Below are 21,283 nucleotides of genomic sequence, written 5' to 3'. Positions count from 1 at the left end.
CAGTGTGTTTGCCAGTGCGGTGCACTGAAACACTCTGAAGGGCCCTGGCACTGAAGCATCATAATTGAGGCATCTGTGGACAGGTATCCAGAATCAGTGAATTCAGAATTTCTACTGCAGGGGGTTGTGTGTCCCTGTTTGTCCAAGATCACACCCAGAAGAGACTCACAACAGCTCACAAGAGTGCCCTGTGGATAGATGGGCTCAGGGTGCCTGCTTGTTGGAAATGTGTGACTATGGCAGTGCATTTGCCAGCACAGAGCTTTGATGCACTCTGAGGGGCCCTGGCACTGAACTTGCGCAGCTGAGTTGTCTGTGGGCAGTTATTCAGGAAGAAAGAATTCAGAATTTCTACTGCGGGGCAGCCCTTGTCTGTACAAAATCACACCCAGCAGGGGCTCACAGTGGCTCCCAAGTGCTGCCTATGAAGTGGTGTGCCTTGGATACCTGCGCGCTGGGAAAAGCGCGAATGTAGTGTCCAGAGGTCTGCTGCTGGGGAGGGGAATATTGCACTTACTGGTATGGGAGTGGTGCACCTTTGGAGGTGGAGGTCCCAGGGTCTGCGGGTCTGCGGGTGGGCAGCAGGATTTTGGCTGGAGTGGCTGCTGGGTCACAGGCAGTGTCCAAGGCCTGTCTGGGTGGTGGTGCTGATGAGTTCCTAGAGGAGGCCACTCTTCCATTCAAGATGGCGTAGGCTCTGTGCCTGTGTCCTACAGTCCAGGGAGTGCTCACAGTGGTGGTAGTCTCTCCGTGTCTAAGAGAGCTTGGTCTGCCAGCCCCTGCTGCTCTTGCTGGATTTACCTGTCCCTCACTCACTCACACACATACCACACACATCCACACACTCTCCTTTCATTCCCTCACTCACTCACTTCCTCTCCCTCACCTCCGTCCTGCCAGCTTCCATCTTTTTCTTCCGGAAAGGAATTTCTTAAGGCTCCCTCAAGAGGATGGGGTTTTGTGGAAAGCTTAATTGATGATGCAAAATTAAGGGGTGTCCCCTCCAAGTTGCCATCTCTGTCCATCTTTCCATGGAAGAAGTTCAATCTTATGTTCAGCAGGTCCAGAATTAAGGCCACTGCTCAGATTTTCTGTTCCATATTAAAGTCCACAGCTTGATTTCCCAGCTGCAGTCCATTGCATGTGGGGTTCTCATGTCCAAGTTGGGGAACCTTTTTCCTGCCAAGGGCCATTTGGATATTTATAATTCTTGGACCATACAAAATTATAAACTTAAAAATTAGCCTGCTATATTTGGTCAAACATTTAATTAACTCACCCATAATGGCTTGGCAGGGCTAGACCAAATGATTTTTTTTTTTAAGACCTTCTATGGCCTGTGGAAAGATATTCCCCACTGCTGGCTTAAGGCCACATGATAGGCAAGCACAGGTCATGGGGCAAGAGAGGGTAAGGGCAAACAAGGGGCAGAGAGAGGGGACTCTTTGTCTGGGAATTTTGCCATTCTAAGTTTTTGTGCGCTTTCAGGGGTCCCACCTTCCTTTCCCCAGCTAGACTGACAGGTGAGCACCTTCCCTTCTTCACCCCAACTTCACTGCACATGTGCCCATCTCCCCCTTTGTTTGATCCTTTTCCCCAGATCCTCAGGTAATGGATCAGCAGTTGCCTGGGAAATGTGAAGCTATAGTTTCCTGGTGAAGCTGCCCAGATGACCATGCTTATAATGTCTGCCCTCCCCTTTGCTCTCTTCCTATTATTCATATTAATAACTAGGTAATTACAATGATAACAGGTGGACTTGTTGAACAAAGGCCATTTCCATTGCATTTGGACAGGGTAGGATTCTGTGTTCTCATGCTCTATGGAATCTAGACAACATACAGATCATGGAGAGAAGGGAGGGTTGAAGCAGTTACAAGCCATATATTTAAGCTCTTTTTACTTAATATTTTAGGGTCCAAATCATATTTATTATAATTTTTTTGGCAATTGAAGAGTGTTTTATCAGCGTGCCACCTCGGGGGAAAATCTGTTTACAATACTAAGTACTGAGGTTCCTACTCTTAGTCCACCCAACTACAGGTCCTTCTATGTCATCATAACTCTTCTCCTCTAATACACACACTATTGAATGTCCTGGTCTTCACCCTCTCATAATAATACATATGAAAGAGGGATAGTCCACATGACTTCTTATTAACATAGAGACCAAGATATTTTGGGACCTAGACTGGTATCAATCTTGCTGGATGGCCAATGGTGATGTGCTGGATACATCAGATGGGAAATTCTTATTGGACAAGCAGGAAGGAATACATGCAGATCTCAGCTATTAAGCATTATATTCTATCCCTTGATTAGAGACATGGATGCTGGTTTCAAAGTATAAGGTGGGCAGGGAGGCAGGGATTCAGGTGGGTATCAGCCATAAGTAAAATGGATTCAAACATTGCTGGAGTTTTCTTGCCTTTAGTGTTAACTTCACTCTCACTAGTACCTGTTTGAAAAATCCTTAGGGAAAAACTGTGATTGGTTCACTTTAAGCCTGGACCAATGAACTATGGTCTGGAGATGCAGTTATGTAGAAAAATGGTGGCCTGTCCTTGGGTGAAGTAGGAAATTCATATGATAAGGGGCACTGCACAGATAGTTTCATAAGTGTCCACTCACAAATATATTAGACAACTGTGGGTGTAGTTACAGATGTCATATTTTAACTGATTCAATTGAAATTTAAAATTTAGAAAATCTGACTGATTATTAGTTACAATATTTGACCTCTTCCATTTCCTTATTTCTTTTAAGTTTATTATTTCTTAGCATTACTTACTTTATTTTATTTTTTAACTAGAGGCCTGGTGCATGAATTTGTGCATTGGTGGGACCAATTGGGGCTGATCGGGGGTGGGGCTGGCCTGTGGGAGGGGCCACGGATGGTTGGCGGGTGGGCCCTGCCCCCAATTGGGGTGGGGGGGGCTATTGGGGGTGGGGCAGCCTGGGGGGAGGGGATGCAGGCAGTTGGCTGGCCAGCCCTGACCCCTGGTCAAACTCTTGATTGAACTCCCAGTTGAACTTCTGGTAGAGGGGACAATTTGCATATTAGCCTTTTTTTAAAATATAGGATTACAGTTTGCATTCAACACTATTTTGTATTAGTTTCAGGTGTACAGCACAGCAGTAAATTTATTCTGCAATCTCCTCAAAGCCTCCAGTATGATGCTACAGAGGACCTCTTCTCTTCCAAGGTGCATCTGAAATATATAAATATCATACAGTTGAGTCTTGCCCCAACTGTATGTCATTCTGTCTACTATTTATATAATTTGGCTCTCTTTCTGACTAATATTTAGGTTCCCTCTTCTTCTGATTGGTCTGGGTCCAGTGGCTCCAACATAGCCCCAGGACCCTAAACATCTCTTATGAGGTTTGCACCTTGGCCATGGAGGCAGTGCGTGGCTACTGTCCACTCCACAATTTCACTCTCTCGTCTGCTCCTGATTTATTTTCTTCTCTACCCTCAGGGATCTCACCCTTTGTGCCAGTATCCAACATTCCCTGGGACTTGTTTTCTTCACTCACCATTTTGGGGACCTGAGTCTATTTTCTCCCCTTTGGTTCGTAGGTTGGCACCTATTGTTGGAAAAAATTGCCCCAGTATACAGTTACAAAAATTGAGAATCTATGGTATCAAACCTTCATGAGCTTTTCCATGGCTTGGCAATCAGGTTCCTTCTCACTCAGCTCTCTTTTATACTGCCCACAGCAGTGATTGAAATGTTTAGCATATGTGTTCTAAGCTACATGTTACACAGCTCCAGTCCCCTAGTGCAGAGTAGGCAGGTAATAAAAATTAAGTAGAACCTTTGAATAAATGAATTATTGACTGAAAAGATGAATCTTTCATGGAGAAAACAAGAATTGGAATGTAAATTGAAATATACGTATATGCTCTTGAGTTCTATTGGGCATCTAGATCCTTATGATAAATATTGATTTCTGCACAAATTTTAAAAGTATTCAAAAAAATAAGGAGTCCACCTAACCTCTAAGTATTTTAATGAAGAATCTATACTATTAAAAGGGTAATATGCAAATTGGTCATGACGTCCTCATAGTAACAACCAAACAGCAGGCTGCATGGGGCAACAAGGCCGGCAGGGGGGTTAGCGAGGGATGACCAAACGACTGACCAGCAGGATGCGTGGGGTGACCAGGCCAGCAGCGGGGGCAGTGAGGGGTGACCAGGCCAGCAGAGGGGGACAGTTGGGGGTGATCAGGCTGGCAGGCAGAGGCAGTTAGGGGTGATCAGGCTGGCAGGGGGGGCAGTTAGGGGTGATCAGGCAGGCAGGCAGGTGAGCAGTTAGCAGCCAGTGGTCCTGGATTGTGAGAGGGATGTCCAACTGCCGGTTTTGGCCCGATCCCTGGGACATCCCCCAAGGGGTCCTGGATTGGAGAGGGTTCAGGCTGGGCTGAGGGGACCCCATCCCTCCATGCACGAATTTCGTGCACTGGGCCTCTAGTAAATAATAACATCCCATCCTATAATTTTGTTAAGTAGAATCTTAATTTCAATATTAGTCTCAAAAAGGCAGGATCAGTCATTGGAGTATGAATATCTATTTCACAAAATAGAATGGTGAAAATCACATTGTAATCTATATAATAAAAGGCTAATATGCAAATAGACCAAACCATGAACAACCGGTCACTATGATGTGCGCTGACCACCACGGGGAGTGAGCGGAACATGGTGGGTGTTGGCACCAGGTAGCAGAGCATGGAAGGGCATGGGCCATGGTAGGATGGTGGAGCAGGTGAGTGGGGGCATCAGGCCAAGGTGGGGTGCTGGTCGCTGTCATTGAAGCAATCCTCTGGTGGTTACTGAAAATTCTTTGCTCCTGCATGCCACAGTCCCGCCGGGCACTCACACCTTGCTGTCAGCGCCAGCCCACTCACATTTCTGCTGGTGCTGGAGCCACTGCTTGCACCCACTGCCATCTGCATCTGTTGCTGGCCCTGATCCCCTCAGGGCTTCTCCACCTCTCCCTGTTCCTGAAAGGCGATTCGGGCTGGCAGCTGCCTCTTGCACCCACTGCTGGCGATGGCCCCAGTCGCACCCACTGCCGGCGCTGGAGCAGCCGCTCGCACCTGCTGCCAGCACCTGGCACCTGTCCTGATCACTTGGCATCATCAGTGGGTACAAGTGGTGGCTGCCAGCCCCAATTGCCCCTGAGGGCTTCTCCACTTACTGCTGCTCCTGAGGGCAGCTTGTACCCGCTACTTGCACTGGCCCCAATTGCTCCTTGCCAACAGTGGGTGCGAGCAGGGCCAGTGTCATCAGCACATGGGAGTGGTGGCAGCGGGAGTGGGGCTGCTGGTAGACTGGGGACGGGGGGGGGGGGGGAGGATGGAGGGAGGGGCCAGGTGGGGGTGCAGAGGATGGGCTGAGACTTGCCCCTGTGCCCACGGCAGCCTCTGGCCCACAGTTTTTTTCAAGGTGCACGGATTCGTGTACTGGTCCCCTAGTTTGATAAAATGAAAATGTAAACAAAGCTTGGAACATGTCATTCACCCCAGTTAATAAATACATTAGATAGAGGGTATCTAAATACAATTATTTACCAGAAATCCTATCAACTACAACTTACCAAATGGTTCAGTAAGTTTATAATAGTTATAATCACTTGGATTAAGATACTTGGACAATAAAAGAACTGTCATAAAGCTGACTTGGAGAGATTTCAAAACGATAAGTTTGGGATGAGCTGGAATTTATGTTTTAGAGGCAATCCTTTGTGAAAATTATAAAGGACCTTTGGAGTTAGGGGCTGGTATTATGCTAGTGAAATTAAAAAAATATATAAAAGGAAAATAATATGAGGCATGTGTAACCATATTCATTCACAAAATAACTCTATCCTTGGGAATGTGTATATATGTGATAGGCTGCTTTGTGGAGATTCTGCCCAGCCCACTAAGGCCTCTCTGAATGGCCCTGTCACCCACACCCCCATCAGCCACTTTTTATACCATCCCATCCTTTGGCCACTGTTTATTCAGCCTTGTCTGTGTGGTCTCCAGAAGTAGCAAAGACCTCCAGGGAGCAGAATGAGGCACTGCCCACAGACAGCAGAAATGCCACATCGCTTTCTACAGGGAAGTTGCTTCCCTGCTTGTGGCACTTGGGTCTTTGCAGTAAAGTTTCCCTTTCTGCTTAAATATAGTCAATATTTTATGCTACCGAGTCTGAGGTTAGATACGTTCATGCTTGGTTGCTGGTATTGTAACTGTTTAAAGTTTCCTGAAAAATATTTGGCAATATGTATTAAGAATATTAAAAATGTTTATATCTGTGTATCTAGGTGTACCTCTTCTAGGAGTATATCATATGTAATTTATCAGATTCATATACTTGAATGTTCATCACAGTGCAATTTATGAGACTAAAAAAATCAGAAAACAAGCTAGATGATCTAATTTGGGGACTAGCTAACTATATTAGGATATGTTAGTATTTTATAATGTTATACAATTATTTAAATGTTTTAGAAAAATATTTAATTTAATGTAGTGACAACCTACTGTGTTAGGACACTAAGTGCAAAAGCTGTATACAAAATACTATACACATTATGACTCCAATATCATGATTTATATATGTCCTAGAGGCCCGGTGCATGAAAATTCATGCACTGGAGGGGGAGTCCCTCAGCCCGGCCTGCCCTCTTCTCACAGTCCGGGAGCCCTCAGGGGTGGGAGGTGACCCAGTGATCAGGGGAAGGTAGTGCCCCCATCACACCTCTGCTGCTGCCACTGCAAGCAGCGTAAGCCTTGGCTGGCCCTGGTTACCTGAGGCTCGGGCAGCCCTGGGCGGCTGGGCAGCCGACATCCAAGGCTTGCCTGAACCTTGGGCCGGCCATGTGTGGCTGGGGGGCTGAGGGGACTGGGGGACTTGGGAGGCAGGCACATGGAGCGGCCGGACCCGCCTGGGGTGGGCCCGGCCGTGCCACATGCTTGCCACCCTGGTGGGAATGAGGGGACTGGCCACCACCATCTTGTGGCTGTGGGTGCTACCATCTTTGTGAGGGCATGATGGTCAATTAGCATTTTCCCTCTTTATTAGATAGGATGTGTATATAATGAATACAAAAAAAGTAATAGAAAATGCACCCAAGGGTTAAAAATGGTAATTTTGAGTGAAATATCTACACATGACTTATTTGTATGCTTGTCTATATCATATACATTTCCTACAGTGATCATGTATCTAATTAGAAAAATCCTAATATTAAAAATGTGTAAAATAATGTATTATTTTAGTGTTATAAGGAATGAGTTTCTTTGTTACATAAAAAACTTTGGAAAATTCAAAATGAGGTATTTATTCCATGCTGTTCAGTGGAATGAAATGTATTCCTTATCATTTCAATGACAGAATATAACATCTATAACCAACAGGACTAAACCATCAGCTGTATCAAAATTTAAGTTTAAATATGTTTGTACTTATTCATAGTTCTCTTGTTTTAAAAATAAATCAGCATCTCTTTTAAGAAATGAAGGTGAAATCTTTTAAGAAATGAAGATGAAATACATTATGATAAAATTATTTTATTTTAATGTAAATATAAGTTTCCAGATTTTAATAAAGTAACAACAATTTAGAGCTATAGATGTACATATACATATATAGGTAGAATATATACTTTTTAAAACAGTAAGGCATACTTTATGATATATAATCTTTTTACCAGAAGTAAAACATATATACTTCTCAGATATGAAATGAAAGTAGTGACTAGAAAGACACTATGAGATGGCACAAGAGTTAACATCTTTATAAGTAGTTTTATTTTTATAGGTGACTTTAGTAACAGCATTATACAAATAAGCCATTTAGCTGTCATGTTTTGACAGTGGGAATCAGTAAGACAATGGTTGAATTTCACAAGTTTTGAAACTTTACAACCACTGCTTAGCAAGTCTTTGTAGTAAATGTGATGTGTGGTAGCAGGTACAAGTGAACCATAGTTGCTAATGGCTAAGCACAAAAGCTTTACTGCCCTTTGGACACTGGGGAGAGCAAGTTTGAGCTCTGATCTCCTGCTGCTCTTCTAAAGTTTTAACATATTCTAAACACCTTTATGTGGAAATAAAAAATAACAGAACAAGAGCAGACTGGGGAGATGGCATTTCCACCAGTAAAATGTTTCCAAATCAACGCAGTTATCCAGTTTCTGACATTGGCCTTTGAGCAGCCATCATCTATCTTATGCAAAATGTGACAAATGTGGCTTTGCTTCATTTTGTTGCAAAGGAAAATTTTTGTTCAGAGCTTTAGAAAAGTCAGTCAGTCCACATAGTTCACTTTCTTCTTAAGTTTCTGAAAAGTAGCTGATGCTTATTTGGTAGAGAAGTGCTATAGAGGAATGCTTCTCTTGCTCCTTTTTCCACAAGATTACGTCACAGACAGGTTTCAAGTGTGTTACTCAACCTCAATACACGGGGCAGGCTTCTTGGTGGAGGAGTTTCCATTATCTGAAGGGCGGTAGGAAAGCATGCTCATTTTTGTGGATAGACTTGAGTGGGACTTGGCCTTTGGGGGCATGTATTTCAGAAGCTGGAGAAAATATTTTTTAAATTTTTCCCCAAGAAAGCCATAGAAGAGAGGATTAAGGCAATTGTTAAAATAAGCTATGCAAATAGTGATGGGCATGGCGGTGTCGACAATATCTATGATTTTACAGTCATGTATGATGCCCAGCTGAATCAGAACATCCAAGAAAGTGAATATTTGATGGGGAACCCACGAGAAGAAAAAGGAAAGCACAATTGCCATAATTATCTTGAAAATATCATCATTTCTTGGCTTGTTCTTCTGAATTTCATACGCCTTCTTTAGGGCCTTCCAAATAAGAGTATAACTTGTAAGAATGATCAGAAAAGGAAATAAGAAACCCAGTATATTCTTGGTTAGGCCCAGCCCTATGGGGAGGGTTGAATTTTTGAATTCGTAATGGAAAGCACACACTGTGATATTGGTGTTTTCAATGAAAAATGCATTTCGGTGGATTATAGTTGGCAAACTGGTCAAGGCAGCCAGCAGCCAAATAGTGATGCAGGTGACTTTGGCCACAAGCATTGTGCGCCGAAGGCGGGATTTCATTGGATGAACAATAGCCAGGTAGCGATCAATGCTTAGACATGTGAGTAGAAACACACTGGCATAGAGGTTGAAACTGATACTGGCTGAAGCGATCTTACATAGGTAATTGCCAAAGGGCCAATGGTATTCCATAGCAGTGTAGATGGCCCACAATGGCAAAGTCAGTAAAAAGCATAAGTCAGCCAGTGCTAAATTCAAAAGAAAAACACTGGCCACAGTCTTCACTTTCATGTAAAAGTAAATGACAATCACCACCAAACTGTTTCCAAATATTCCCACCACAAAGATGATGCTGTATAAAGTAGGGATCATGACAAATATGTAATTGTGCCGTCCAGCTTTGGGACAGTCATCTTGGATTCTTTTAATACCATCTTCAGTGGAAGAATTGAGGATCATTTTGACCTCCTGGGTTAATTAATCTCAGATACTAATGCCAAATGCACCTGGAAAAAAATAAAAATGGAAAGGTAAAAATAATTAACTTTCAGTAATAAATGAGTATTTTTAGTTCTCAGTCATAAGTACAGTAACTCAACTCTGGTTTTAGGAGAAAAAACTCGATCATATTTGTGGAGAGAAGCTACAGTGTTTGGACAGGTTCAAGCCTCGGACTAATGAGAGGGCACAGTCCTCTCATTGCCACGTGCAAGTCCCAGCTTAGGGTCAGAGCCCTCCCAGCACAATTATAGCGAAAAGCTATAGTTGTAAGCTTGAACCTATGGTCTGAACATGTGGCCCCACGTGCCTGAGTGATGTGGGCTTGATAGAGTTCAGGTGTATGTAATTGAGTAGATTTGAAACCCATGAGAACTTTGTAACTGTGCCCTTACTTTGCCTTGTGGAATCTGGCTATAAAATAAAGAGATGGCTTACAGGCCGTGGTGCTGTCGCTAGCTCTCCATCAGAGAGGACAGCATCCCACCCAGACCCAGCTTTCATTCTCTTGTCTGTCTTTTCTCAATCTTTCACCGCCCCCTCTCAGGCTCAGCAAACCTGGCTGAGCTGGCTCGGCACACATATTTCCTAGAGAAAAACTGTGAACTAATAAAGTCTACATTGCACATTCAAGTTAATTTTGAGAGCATATTACTTTTCTGGAAAGTAATAATATCCTCCAGACAAATAGAAGTAGGGTACTATGTGAATAAAATGATCTAGATCCTTTGTGTGTGTGTTTTTTTCTAGAAGGAAATCCTAGCTTTCAAATTGATTTAAAAACAATCTGGGAGAAACCAAGATGGCATAGGTAAGCACCTAAACTGCTGCCTCGCACAACAATTTCAAAACTACAACTAAAAGACAGAACGTCTATCACCCAGAACCATGGGAAAGCTGGCTGAGTGGAAGTTCTACAACTAGAAGGAAAGAGCAAACAGCATTGAGGGGTGCACAAGCACTGAAAAGCTGAGGTACGGAGACGCACGAATCCGGCTGGCGAAGGGTGACTGAAAGCGCTGCTGTTTTCAACCCGAAGGGAGATAAGCTCCCGATTACTCCGAACTCGTTTCTGAGGAGACGCGGGGGACCCAAACTCCTATGGGGAGAAGCTGGACTGTCTGCCGTGGGGTCGGAAAGTGAGGGAGGCTTGCTTGCAGGGCTGCGCACAGGAACAATTGTTTATTGTGCTGGGGCGCGGGATGCGGGGACACGGTCGGAGACACAGAGCTGCAGAGCTGGCTTACTGGCAGCCATCGCTGTTTGCCACGCCCTAGCCTAGTCACGCCCTGAGACCCCGCCCTGCACAATCTACAAACCCACCCAAGCTCCAAGCAGCGGCTTTAGCATATGAATGGCCTGCCCTATCGCAGCTTAACCTAGCAAACTTGCAGCCCGGGTCAGACAGTTCCAAAACCTCCAAACTCCAAGCAAAGAGGAGAAAACTGTAGTTCTTGCTGTAGCTCCTGCTGGGTGGCCTCAGACAGTAGCTGACCTGCACCCCATTGGAGATCCAGAAGCCAGTGTACCTAGTGGTCAGTGTGAGACACCAGATTTCAACTCCTCACATCCATAAGTGATACATTCAAGAGGCAGACTCAGTGAGCACCAAAGCCTCACTGAAACAAGTCCTGCACCATAAGCGTGTCTCCAGCGCAGCAGTTCTTCCATTATAGACACAGTGGGTCCTCACAGCCAATTGGCCTGGAGGTCAATTCCTCCCAGTGTACCAACAGCAATCAAGGCTTAACTACACCAAGACTTTGCACTCAGCCCACAAAGGGGTGTACCAAAGGCGTCCACCTCAGGTGATTGGGGAGGCTGAGCTACTGGCCCCTACAGGTCACCTACCACACAAAGCCACTCCATCAACATAAGGAAGCAGCAAAATGCGGAGACAAAGAAACATGTCACGAATGAGAGAAATGGAGGAAAGCAAATTAATGGACGACATAGAGTTCAGAACCACATTTATAAGGTTACTCAAGAATCTTCTAAAAACCGCTGAGAAACTTGATGAGACCTCCGAGGAGCTTAGTGAGACCTTCAAGGACCTTAATGAGAATGCCAAAAAAATGGAAAAGGACCAGTCAGAAATTAAGCATACACTGTCTGAAATAAAGAATATACAGAAACTCAACTGTAGATCAACGTACCCCAAGAATCAAACCAAAGATCTGAAATATGAGGAAAGAAAAAACACCCAACCAGAAAAACAAAAAGAAAAAATCCAAAAATATGAAGATAGTGTAAGGAGCCTCTGGGACAACTTTAAGCGTACCAACATCTGAATTTTTGGGGTGCCAGAAGAAGGGAAAGAGCAAAATATTGAAAACCTATTAGAAGAAATAATGACAGAAAACTTTCCCTACCTGGTGAAAGAAATAGACTTACAAGTTCAGGAAGCACACAGAACCCCATACAAGAGGAATCCAAAGAGGACCACACCAAGACACATCATAATTAAAATGCCAAGGGCAAAAGACAAAGAGAGAATCTTGAAAGCAGCAAGAGAAAAACAGTTAGTTACCTACAAGGGAGCACCCATACGACTGTCAGCTGATTTCTCGGCAGAAACTATGCAGGCCAGAAGGGAGTGGCAAGAAATATTCAAAGTGATGAACAGCAAGAACCTACAACCAAGATTACTCTACCCAGCAAAGCTATCATTCAGAGTTGAAGGTCAGATAAAGAGCTTCACAGACAAGAAAAAGCTAAAGGAGTTCATCACCACCAAACCAGGATTACATGAAATGCTGAAGGGTGTTCTTTAAGAAGAGGAAGAAGAAGAAAAAGGTAAAGATAAAAACTATGAACAACAAAATGACATCAAATATATACCTACCAACAAGTGAATTTAAAAATCAAGTGAATAAAAAATCTGAAGAACAGAATGGACTGGTGAATATAATAGAATCAGGGACATAGAAAGGGAGTGGACTGACAATTCTCAGGGGGGAGGGGGTGTGAGGGGTGTGGGAAGAGACTGGACAAAAAGCTTACACCTATGGATGAAGACAGTGGCGGGGGGTAAGGGCATGGGGTGGGGTGGGTAATCAGGTGGAGGGGAGCTAGGGGGAAAGAAAGAGGAACACCTGTAATAATCTGAACAATAAAGATTTATTTAAAAAAATAATAATAATAAAATAAAAAAAAAACAATCTGAATCTCAGAAAACACTACTGAATTAAATTAGTCATTCAGAAAGACTTGAGTTTTTCTTGAGGTAAATAAGGTCCATTAATTTAATTTGTCTTTAATCTCAGAAGTGTGACACATCTGTACTTATTTTTTAAACAAATTCTTTCATCTCACAATCTTTACTTAGGTATAAAAATTATCAGCACCCCCTCCCCCCGCCCTTTAAGTGGTCAGAAAAGCTGTCTCTAGATTTATGAGGAATTAGTGATTGTGGAAATTGATGTAAGAGGGGAGATGAGGGAGGGAATAGTATTCTTTCCATTATTTTTCAGGCCACTACAGGCAGTAACCACATTCTTTAACTTCCAACTCAGTCTTGCACAGGCTCTGAATCTCCTAACTTTTGTATCTGCCAGCCATTTCTGGAATTAACTTTAACATTAACCATCTGTATAACAAGGATGACAAATGAATAGGTGAAATCAGGATTATCAACATGCCTTTTGTGGGGGCTTGAGATAGTAGCAGTTTTTTAGGACTCTGGGAGGAATCAGATGCTCAGAAAAGGACTCTATAAAGACTTCTGCAAATATTTGCTCCAATATTTTATGTAATCAACAATTAAGCTATTCATTCATGTGATTTAGAAAATCAACCTATTCAGCCCTACATAAGAATCCATCAGAAGACCCTTGGGAGGGAGGCTGACAATGCTGTGAGGGTAACATCACAGGAGGTGGCACAGGCATGCTTTGTAGAGAAGGTCAGCATTGGGCACAGGTAAGGTTGGCCAGGCAGAGCAGTGGTATTGGGTCAAGATCCTATTGCTACACCAGGAGCAGGTCCCTGGGTGAGCATGGCTACACTCTTCTCTTATAGCAAAGTGTGCTGGGCAAGATGAGGGACAGGAATAAGACATTACTAGTCTGCCCAGGATAGCTCTGTGTACCATCCAGGAGAGCTGAACACTAAGGCAGTATCCATCTGGGTGTAAAGTGTTGTTGTAGAAAAGATGAGAGAAGATTTTACGAGATAACACTGGGAAGAAAGGGGTTCTTAAGTGGCTACTTTGTCTCTCCCATAGAGGCAGTTATTCTCCCCATCCAAGTTTCTGGTTCCATGACCTCATTAACTTCTCCTTTTCATTTAACCTTATGTAATCTAAATCCCCCTTTCTCCTTTTCATTCATAAGGGCTTAGAGTTCACAAACAGGAAAATGGTCACCTCCTCTGTGGAGCCTTCCTAACTTTTCTGGGCAATTGGCTGTTCCATTTTTTTTTTTTTAAATATATTTTATTGACTTTTTACAGAGAGGAAGGGAGAGGGATAGAGAGTCAGAAACATCGATGAGAGACATCGATCAGCTGCCTCCTGCACACCCTCTACTGGGAATGTGCCCGCAACCAAGGTACATGCCCTTGACCGGAATCGAACCTGGGACCCTTCAGTCCGCAGACCGACGCTCTATCCACTGAGCCAAACCGGTTAGGGCGGCTGTTCCATTTTGAATGGCTTTGGTATTTTGGATGCAGGTTTTGACACTATATGATAATGGTCTATTAATAATGTCTTCTCCACTGGTTTGTCAAGGGTAGGGCCTACCAGCCTAGGCCCTGGCACATTCCAGGAGGCATGTGCTAAATGTCTGATGAAGAAGAGAGTGAGTGCACAAGTGAGTGAATGAATAGCATATAACCTAAAAGCTAATACTATAGAATACTGAGTCTAATTTCTATGGGGCTAATGAAGTCAATTTACATTCTGCTTCCCAAAGAATCTCATAGAAAATATTCAAAGACGAACTGAGCTTCACCTTGGATGAGAAACATAAGCCAAAACCAAACCAAAACACACACACAACAACAATAACAAAAAGCCCTTAGAACTTTTAGAAATCCGTAGTTTACAAATAAAAGATGAAAAGAAAAGGGCCAGGCTCTCAGGAAGGTAGGACCCATTTCCTCCTCACCCAGGAAGATTTCCTTACACTTTGCTGATTTTCAGTTCATTTTATTATAATTATTAAAATTATGCCAAATTAGAAATATAAATTCATTTTATTAAACAAATATTCTCTATTAAAAATTAAATGCTATATTAAAGGTTCATGTGCTAGCAATCATTTATACCTTACGTGGATTAATTTACTTATTTGCTCTCCTAACATCTAGTTGAGATTAGTTGGATTTTGCCTAGAAAAACATTGGAAATGTCAAGGTTAAAGAATCTCAAAGATTAAAAGCAGCTTGGGCGAACTTCATAACTGAAAATCAGGGCAGAGGTAAATGTTTGTTTCAGCTTGGGCACAAAAGATAGGAAGAATTAAACTTAATGCATTAGGATCCCTTGGGTGCACTGAGCTTGGGTGCTCTCCTCTTTCTTCTTTCCTCTCTTGACCCTACTTTAAGGGCACACAACTCAGGCTGAGTTCATTAATCCTGTGTCTAGAGTGAGTGGATTTTTATTGACTAGGCTGGAACTGTAACCATCACTTATAAAAGAATTTCTCTGGGAAAAAGTTTGTGTTTGAGAGGACCAATTTATAAACATAGTTTTGGACAATAATTCCTTCCCAGTCTATGGTCAGCCATTCCTTCAGTTCCCATCAATCCAGATTGATTAATATTTAATATGTGAAAGTTGTTCTGAACAGCTAGGGGGGGCATCCTTGGAAATTTTAGTGAGGACTTATAATTTTAATGAGCTTATCACTTGAGAAACTCTGGACATAGCATTGAATATATTAATCAGAAGAAAAGTTTACATAAATGTCTATATAAGTAACTACCAAGACTTCCTACCTAGTAAGGAAACAAGTTGCCTTATACTTGGGGGTGGAGGAAAGAGGAGATGAATTTGAGTGATGGAAACAGCAGAGGGAAATGGCAGGAAGAAAGGCAGGGCAGCAGAAAATGCAAATAGTGCCTTCAGTGGGCAGTTATTCATTCATCATCTTATATTCACTGAACACCTGTTATGTGCTGGGTGAATAAAGCCACACTTCTCCATCATTTGAGTTGAGCTGGATGCATAGGAGCCTTCAACACAGAATTATCTCCAATGTGTTGAATATTTAACCATATAAGAGGCTTATGGAATGTTCTGTGTTTACTATTGACCCAACCTGGTGGTGGGGGGGAAGTAGGGAAGTGGTCAGGGATGCTTCCCACAGAAGATGGCACTTGGACTTCAGAGGATGTATGGCAAACAGAGTGGTCAGAATTTAAAGGCAAACAGCTGGCCAGCCAAGGTGGAGTAGAGAGTGTGCCATCACTTGAACTTCTCCCTTCTTACAAATGCCTGCAGCATCATCTATGGCAAACAGCCTTTGCAATTTAAAGATATTGCACAATCCTCTGGGCAAGGGTTTGGGGTGTGATGTGCACTGGATGGGAAAGTGACATAGGCCCTAAGAAACAAGAAAAATAATTCTCTGGTCTGCACTGTTTGTTTGTTTTTTTGTTGCTGTGGTTGTATTTTTAGCATAAGCATTTGTAGTGATTGCCCATTTCTTTTTTTCTTCCTTCTTTTAACTTTTGGCCCCCTTCACCTATTTCTCCCACTGATTGGCTTCCCTAGCTGAGGGAACTCAGGAAAGAGGCTAAAATGGAAGTTGTGATTGGCAGCCATCTTAGGTTGACGCTAAATGGTGGGAAAAAGTGGCTTCTTTTCTTCTTGAAGCTGAAAGGATGCTGTGTTGGTTAACTAACAGAGAGAGATGTGTTCTACTAGAAAACAAATTTGTGAGTCCTAGAAAACAGCTACACTTTGTTCATCCTGTTTCTTCTCCCAGTCTGGGATAGGCAGGTAGGGTGCTGATAAAAACACAGGAGGGTCCACCTCTCCCTTTTTTGGGTTTCACCATAGCTTTTACCCACTTTCTCTTGTAGGAAAGAAGATGGATTTGGAGGCAAAGTACTTGTAATGGAATCTTCCTTTGTCACTTACAAATGTCACCCCATATCTCTGAACATGAGCCTCATTTTCCTCATCTGTAAGAAATAGGAACAGTGATCCCATGGTACATGTTGGTTGCAGGGATTAAATGAGGTAATGTGAAAGCATTAGGCATATCTTTTAAATAGTGTTTAATAAATGTGTTTTATTGGAATTGTTGCTGTTATTTTTTTAATGCAAGACAAATGCTGACTCAGCTATGGGTCAAGAAAGCATGAGTGATTTTTAAAAAGGGGGTTTGTTATTTATAAACTCTTTCTCTTGCCATTAAAAGGCTAAAAATACCAAGCTGTTGTTCTTTCAAAGTATGAGTAAAAAATAATCATAAGCAGCTGAATAAATTTGCCATGAGTCAGTGGGAACTTTCAGTCTGCTGCAAACACAAGGTTGACTCATGGTGGCCACACCACCCACTGCTTACTTTTGGAGGAGTTACCTGGAATTCCTTTACAGTTTCTCTGGCTCTTAAAAACAAGCGTAAGGAAGGAGATTTAAAAAAAAAATTTTTAAGAATATTTCCTCAAGACTTTTGACTAGAATATTAATATCATCTTCAGCTTCTGGCAAGCCAAAACCAATCTAATTAAATTGTTCATTACAAGCTCCTTTTGTTTTTAAATGAGTTTGCAATCTAAAGAAAAAAAAAATACCCATAGTTTTCTATGATAATAAGGAGAAAACTAAAAGACCAAGTAATTATATTTTGGAATAATCTTCTATCAAAGTATCTGTCTTAAATTCAAAAAGAATAGGGGAGTGTTTGAAGTCATTTGCTTATAGTGCTGGAAAGCTCAATAAGCCATCCCATTCAATTCATTCTCTTTATTGCTCTTGTTTTATAATTCAGACTTTAGAAAGCAACTGCTTCTGCTCCTGTGTTCCCACTCCTCCCTCCTCCCACCTCCCAAGTAATGAATGAGGCATTCTACAGGCAACAATTGCTAGCCACTATCTATTTGTGAATTCATTGAATCATAAAAGTTAACACTAAAATTTTTAGGGTTTCTACTCCCCTCACACATGAATATACTTGGTCTTATTTTTAAACCTTCTGTTCTTATTTTATGAGGTCTATTTCTAACCTGATCTCCTTAAACATTTTGAAAATGTGTATGTTAGGAGGCCCTATATAATTGCTTTATTATTTGTGGTTTCTTCAGGGACAAATTCTATTTGTTTTATCTGTGGAGGCCTTTCTTTTTCAACAAATTAAAAAGGTGGCACCTATGGACTCTCTCAGTCAATAGCAGCTGCTCAATCCACCTTTGAAGCCACTCTACTTTGCTTCTTTGAAACAATTGCTCATCTAATTTCAATTTCAGTTTTAAGGGGTACAAGGAAAGCTATTGGGCAGAAAAGGAAGCACTCACTAATTTATATCTTCAGAAAATTATAATGGTATTATAACAGTTATATGCATTTTGAGTTTTATTTTAGAGACTAGGGGCCCGGTGCACGAAATTTGTGCACTGGGATGGCGGGGGGTCCTTCAGCCCAGCCTGCCCCCTCTCACATACTGGGAGCCCTCAGGGGAAGTCCTACTGAGGTGACCGGGCTGATCAGGGGAAGGCACCAGCCCCATCACCCCGCTGCTGCAGCCACTGCCAGTCACCGCAGCCACCAAGGTGTTTTCATCAACACGGACTCCAGTCCCTTCACCATGAAAAAATGACAACTTTCTTTAGGCATTTTCAAGATGTGTCTTTCATAGGATATGACATTTCTTTCTTTCTTTTTTTTTTTTTTTATCCTCACCTGAGGATATGTTTCCATTGATTTTTAGAGAATGTGGAAGAGAAAGGGAAGGACAGAGAGAAACATCAAAGTGAGGAACACTTTGATTGGTTGCCTCCTGCATGAGCCCTGACCTGGGCCCCAGCCAGAGAGGAGCCTGCAACCTAGGTACATGCACTTTATCAGAATCGAACCAGACCCTGTGGTTGGCAAGCCTAGGCATTATCCACTGAGCCAAACCGGCTAGGGCAGGATATGACATTTCTTAGCCCTCCAGCAGCGGACCTTCCTTTTTTTCTCCAGGAGTGTGGTAGAAAAACCCTAGATCACCTTTTGGGATTCTTATACCCAAGTTACTAAGAATATTACCAGTGGCAAACAGGGAGCTTAGCCAATGAGCGGTCAGAAAAGGTATTTCCTCTGTAGTTCACACCAATTGCCTCTGATCTCTGGCTCTGCCCCCGCCAAGGCCTAAAGCCTTGGGGCCTGGGCAGGGGCCCTCCAGCTCCCTCCGATTGCCAGCTACACCCCTGACAGGCCTATAGCCTCAGGGCCTAGGCAGGGACACCCCCCCCGCCCAGCTCCCTCCAATCACCCGGCTCCGCCCCTGCCCAGGCCCCAAGCCTCTGACCCAGGCTTGGGGCCTGGGCAGGGGACCCCCAGCTCCCTTGGATTGCTGGATCATCCAGCTCCACCCCTACCCAGGAGCCCCCTGGCTCAGGCCCTTCCCAGGTTGCTCAGGACCCACAGGGGCCTACCTCGGAGTGACCTGGGTGCTGAGAAATTTCCCGGAACCCAAGCTGCTGGGTGCCTATATATGCAAATTAACCTCCATCTTTGTTGGGTTAATTTGCATACTCACTCTGATTGGCTGTGGGCATAGCAGAGGTAAGGTCAATTTATATGTTTGTCTATTATTAGGTATGATGATTATAGACCACATGGCAATTTATTTCAGATTAAGGTTTTTAATATTACACAAATCACATCATAAATTTTAAATGAAGCTAGAAGAATTAAGTATTCAATATATTTTATGTGTTTCCCCAAATTGCCCAATGTCCTGATTGCAGTAGATCTTGAATGATAGTCTATTAATTAGTCCTGCACAGTATGTAAGGAGACCAGTTCTGATTTTGGCTTTCCCACTCCCTAGCTAGGTGACCTTGATCAGTTCCTTAGCTTCTCTAGACCTGTGTGTCCTCAAGGACCTCTTAGCACTGAGATTTTATAATCTTTCTTTTGAATAGGCATACATCTTTTGAAGACAAAGGCAATAATGACTTGACAAGTAGAAATGACCTGATAAATCATTAAATTAGAATATTATCTGTCTATTATCTATATAAATATTATTAATGCCACAATGATTTGATATATTCCATAATTAAATATAAGAAATATTTTTATTAAAAATGAAAGGAAAAGAATTTTACTTTTTAATGAACTCCACATAAGCTAATTATAATATAGTGATGGTGTTCTCCCCCACCATCATTTAACTGTTTACTCAAATGAATGTTTTCCTGGGACAGCATTTGGATAGTTACTTGTGACCCTTGGTTAATGAGGTCAAGGTTATAGGTTTGGACTCTATTTAGACTAGCTGGCTTCACTCTATTTATGGGCAAAGACTGTGAGTCTCTTAGGCATTCCCTGTGTTATTCATTGGCAATACTAGGTGACAGAGTAAAGGCAGATTGGTTCATGAGTGTACATCAAAATGAAAAGCATACACTGCAATTAGACAAGAAGATATCATTGTATGAAAAAGGTGGCACAATATGTTATTATTAAAATAACACCCACAAAATGAACCTATTCTCAGATTCTTTAGAGTGAAATAAAACTTTTTAAAGTTCAGCAATCAGTTAAGGTGGTTCAGTTGCCCAGATAAAAACATAGATTTGAAGGTAGAGAATTATAAAAGAACTTTATAGTAATCTTATTTAGAATACTACTTTGAAGTATTATATTAAGTTAATGTTCTGAAGAGCTAAATGGACTTTTGTCCTAAGAAAATGAATTCTGTAAAGGGTAATTTTATTTGATTTATTCATAGTTAAATTTTTTTTCAAACAGTTTTGTACATATTACTTTCTTTGCTTTTTTACTTTTTATACTAAAGTGCTATAAACACTGAGAGACAGTAGAACAGCCGGATAGAGAACACACGGGACTGGTATCCTGTTGAAATGTCTGCCCATTCTAACCAGTGCATATCATGTGCAGGTAACTTGATCTTTTATTTTGTTATCCTTTAAATATTAATAAAGATGTTTAGAATGAGAATAATAACACTTGTTCTCACCTCTATTTCATAGAATGTTAAAGGTAAAAAAGTGAGTATTTGAAAAAACATAAAAGTACTGAAAATATAACCTTTCTACAATGCAAGAGTAAGTAAAATGAATTAATGAAAGAAAATTCAGAACTTCAAAAGACTAATAAAATTTTTTCACTCAAAAATTTAGATAAAAGAATTGGGTTGGTACAACTGACATATTAGTATTACATTAGTTTCAGGTGCACAACATAATAATTTGATATTCATATATATTGTGAAATAACCACCACAATAAGTCTAGTTAACATCCATCACCATACATAGATTTTTTCTTATGTTGAAAACTTTTAAGATCTACTTTCTTAACAATACTCAAATATATGATACAGTATTATTAACAACTAGAGGCCTGGTGCACAAAACTCATGCACTGGGGCGGGGGGTGTCCCTCAGCCCAGCCTGCACCCTCTTCAATCTGGGACCCCTCAGGAGATGTCTGCATCAGACATCCCTCTCACAATCCAGGACTGCTGGCTCCCAACCACTCACCTGCCTGCCTGCCTGATTACCCCCTAACCACTCCCCTGCCAGCCTGATT

The 21,283-nt window shown here is 42.1% G+C and overlaps 1 protein-coding gene across 2 annotated transcripts in view; it reads right to left on the bottom strand.

Moving 5' to 3' along the window:
• Positions 1 to 7,552: 7,552 nt before the first annotated feature.
• AGTR1 (angiotensin II receptor type 1) overlaps positions 7,553 to 21,283 on the bottom strand; it is a 55,096-nt gene continuing 41,365 nt past the window's right edge. For both annotated transcript variants that reach the window (XM_080654822.1, XM_080654823.1), the window contains exon 3: positions 7,553 to 9,573. In XM_080654822.1, coding sequence (XP_080510948.1) covers positions 8,447 to 9,526 — 1,080 coding nt within the window. In that variant the 5' untranslated portion in view covers positions 9,527 to 9,573 and the 3' untranslated portion in view covers positions 7,553 to 8,446. The remainder of the gene's footprint in view (positions 9,574 to 21,283) is intronic.

Source organism: Plecotus auritus (genome assembly GCF_963455305.1).
Source record: "Plecotus auritus genome assembly, chromosome: 2".
NCBI classification, from domain to species: domain Eukaryota; kingdom Metazoa; phylum Chordata; class Mammalia; order Chiroptera; family Vespertilionidae; genus Plecotus; species Plecotus auritus.
The sequence above is the reverse complement of the archived record's forward strand: the minus strand, read 5'-3'. Positions and strand labels throughout refer to the sequence as shown.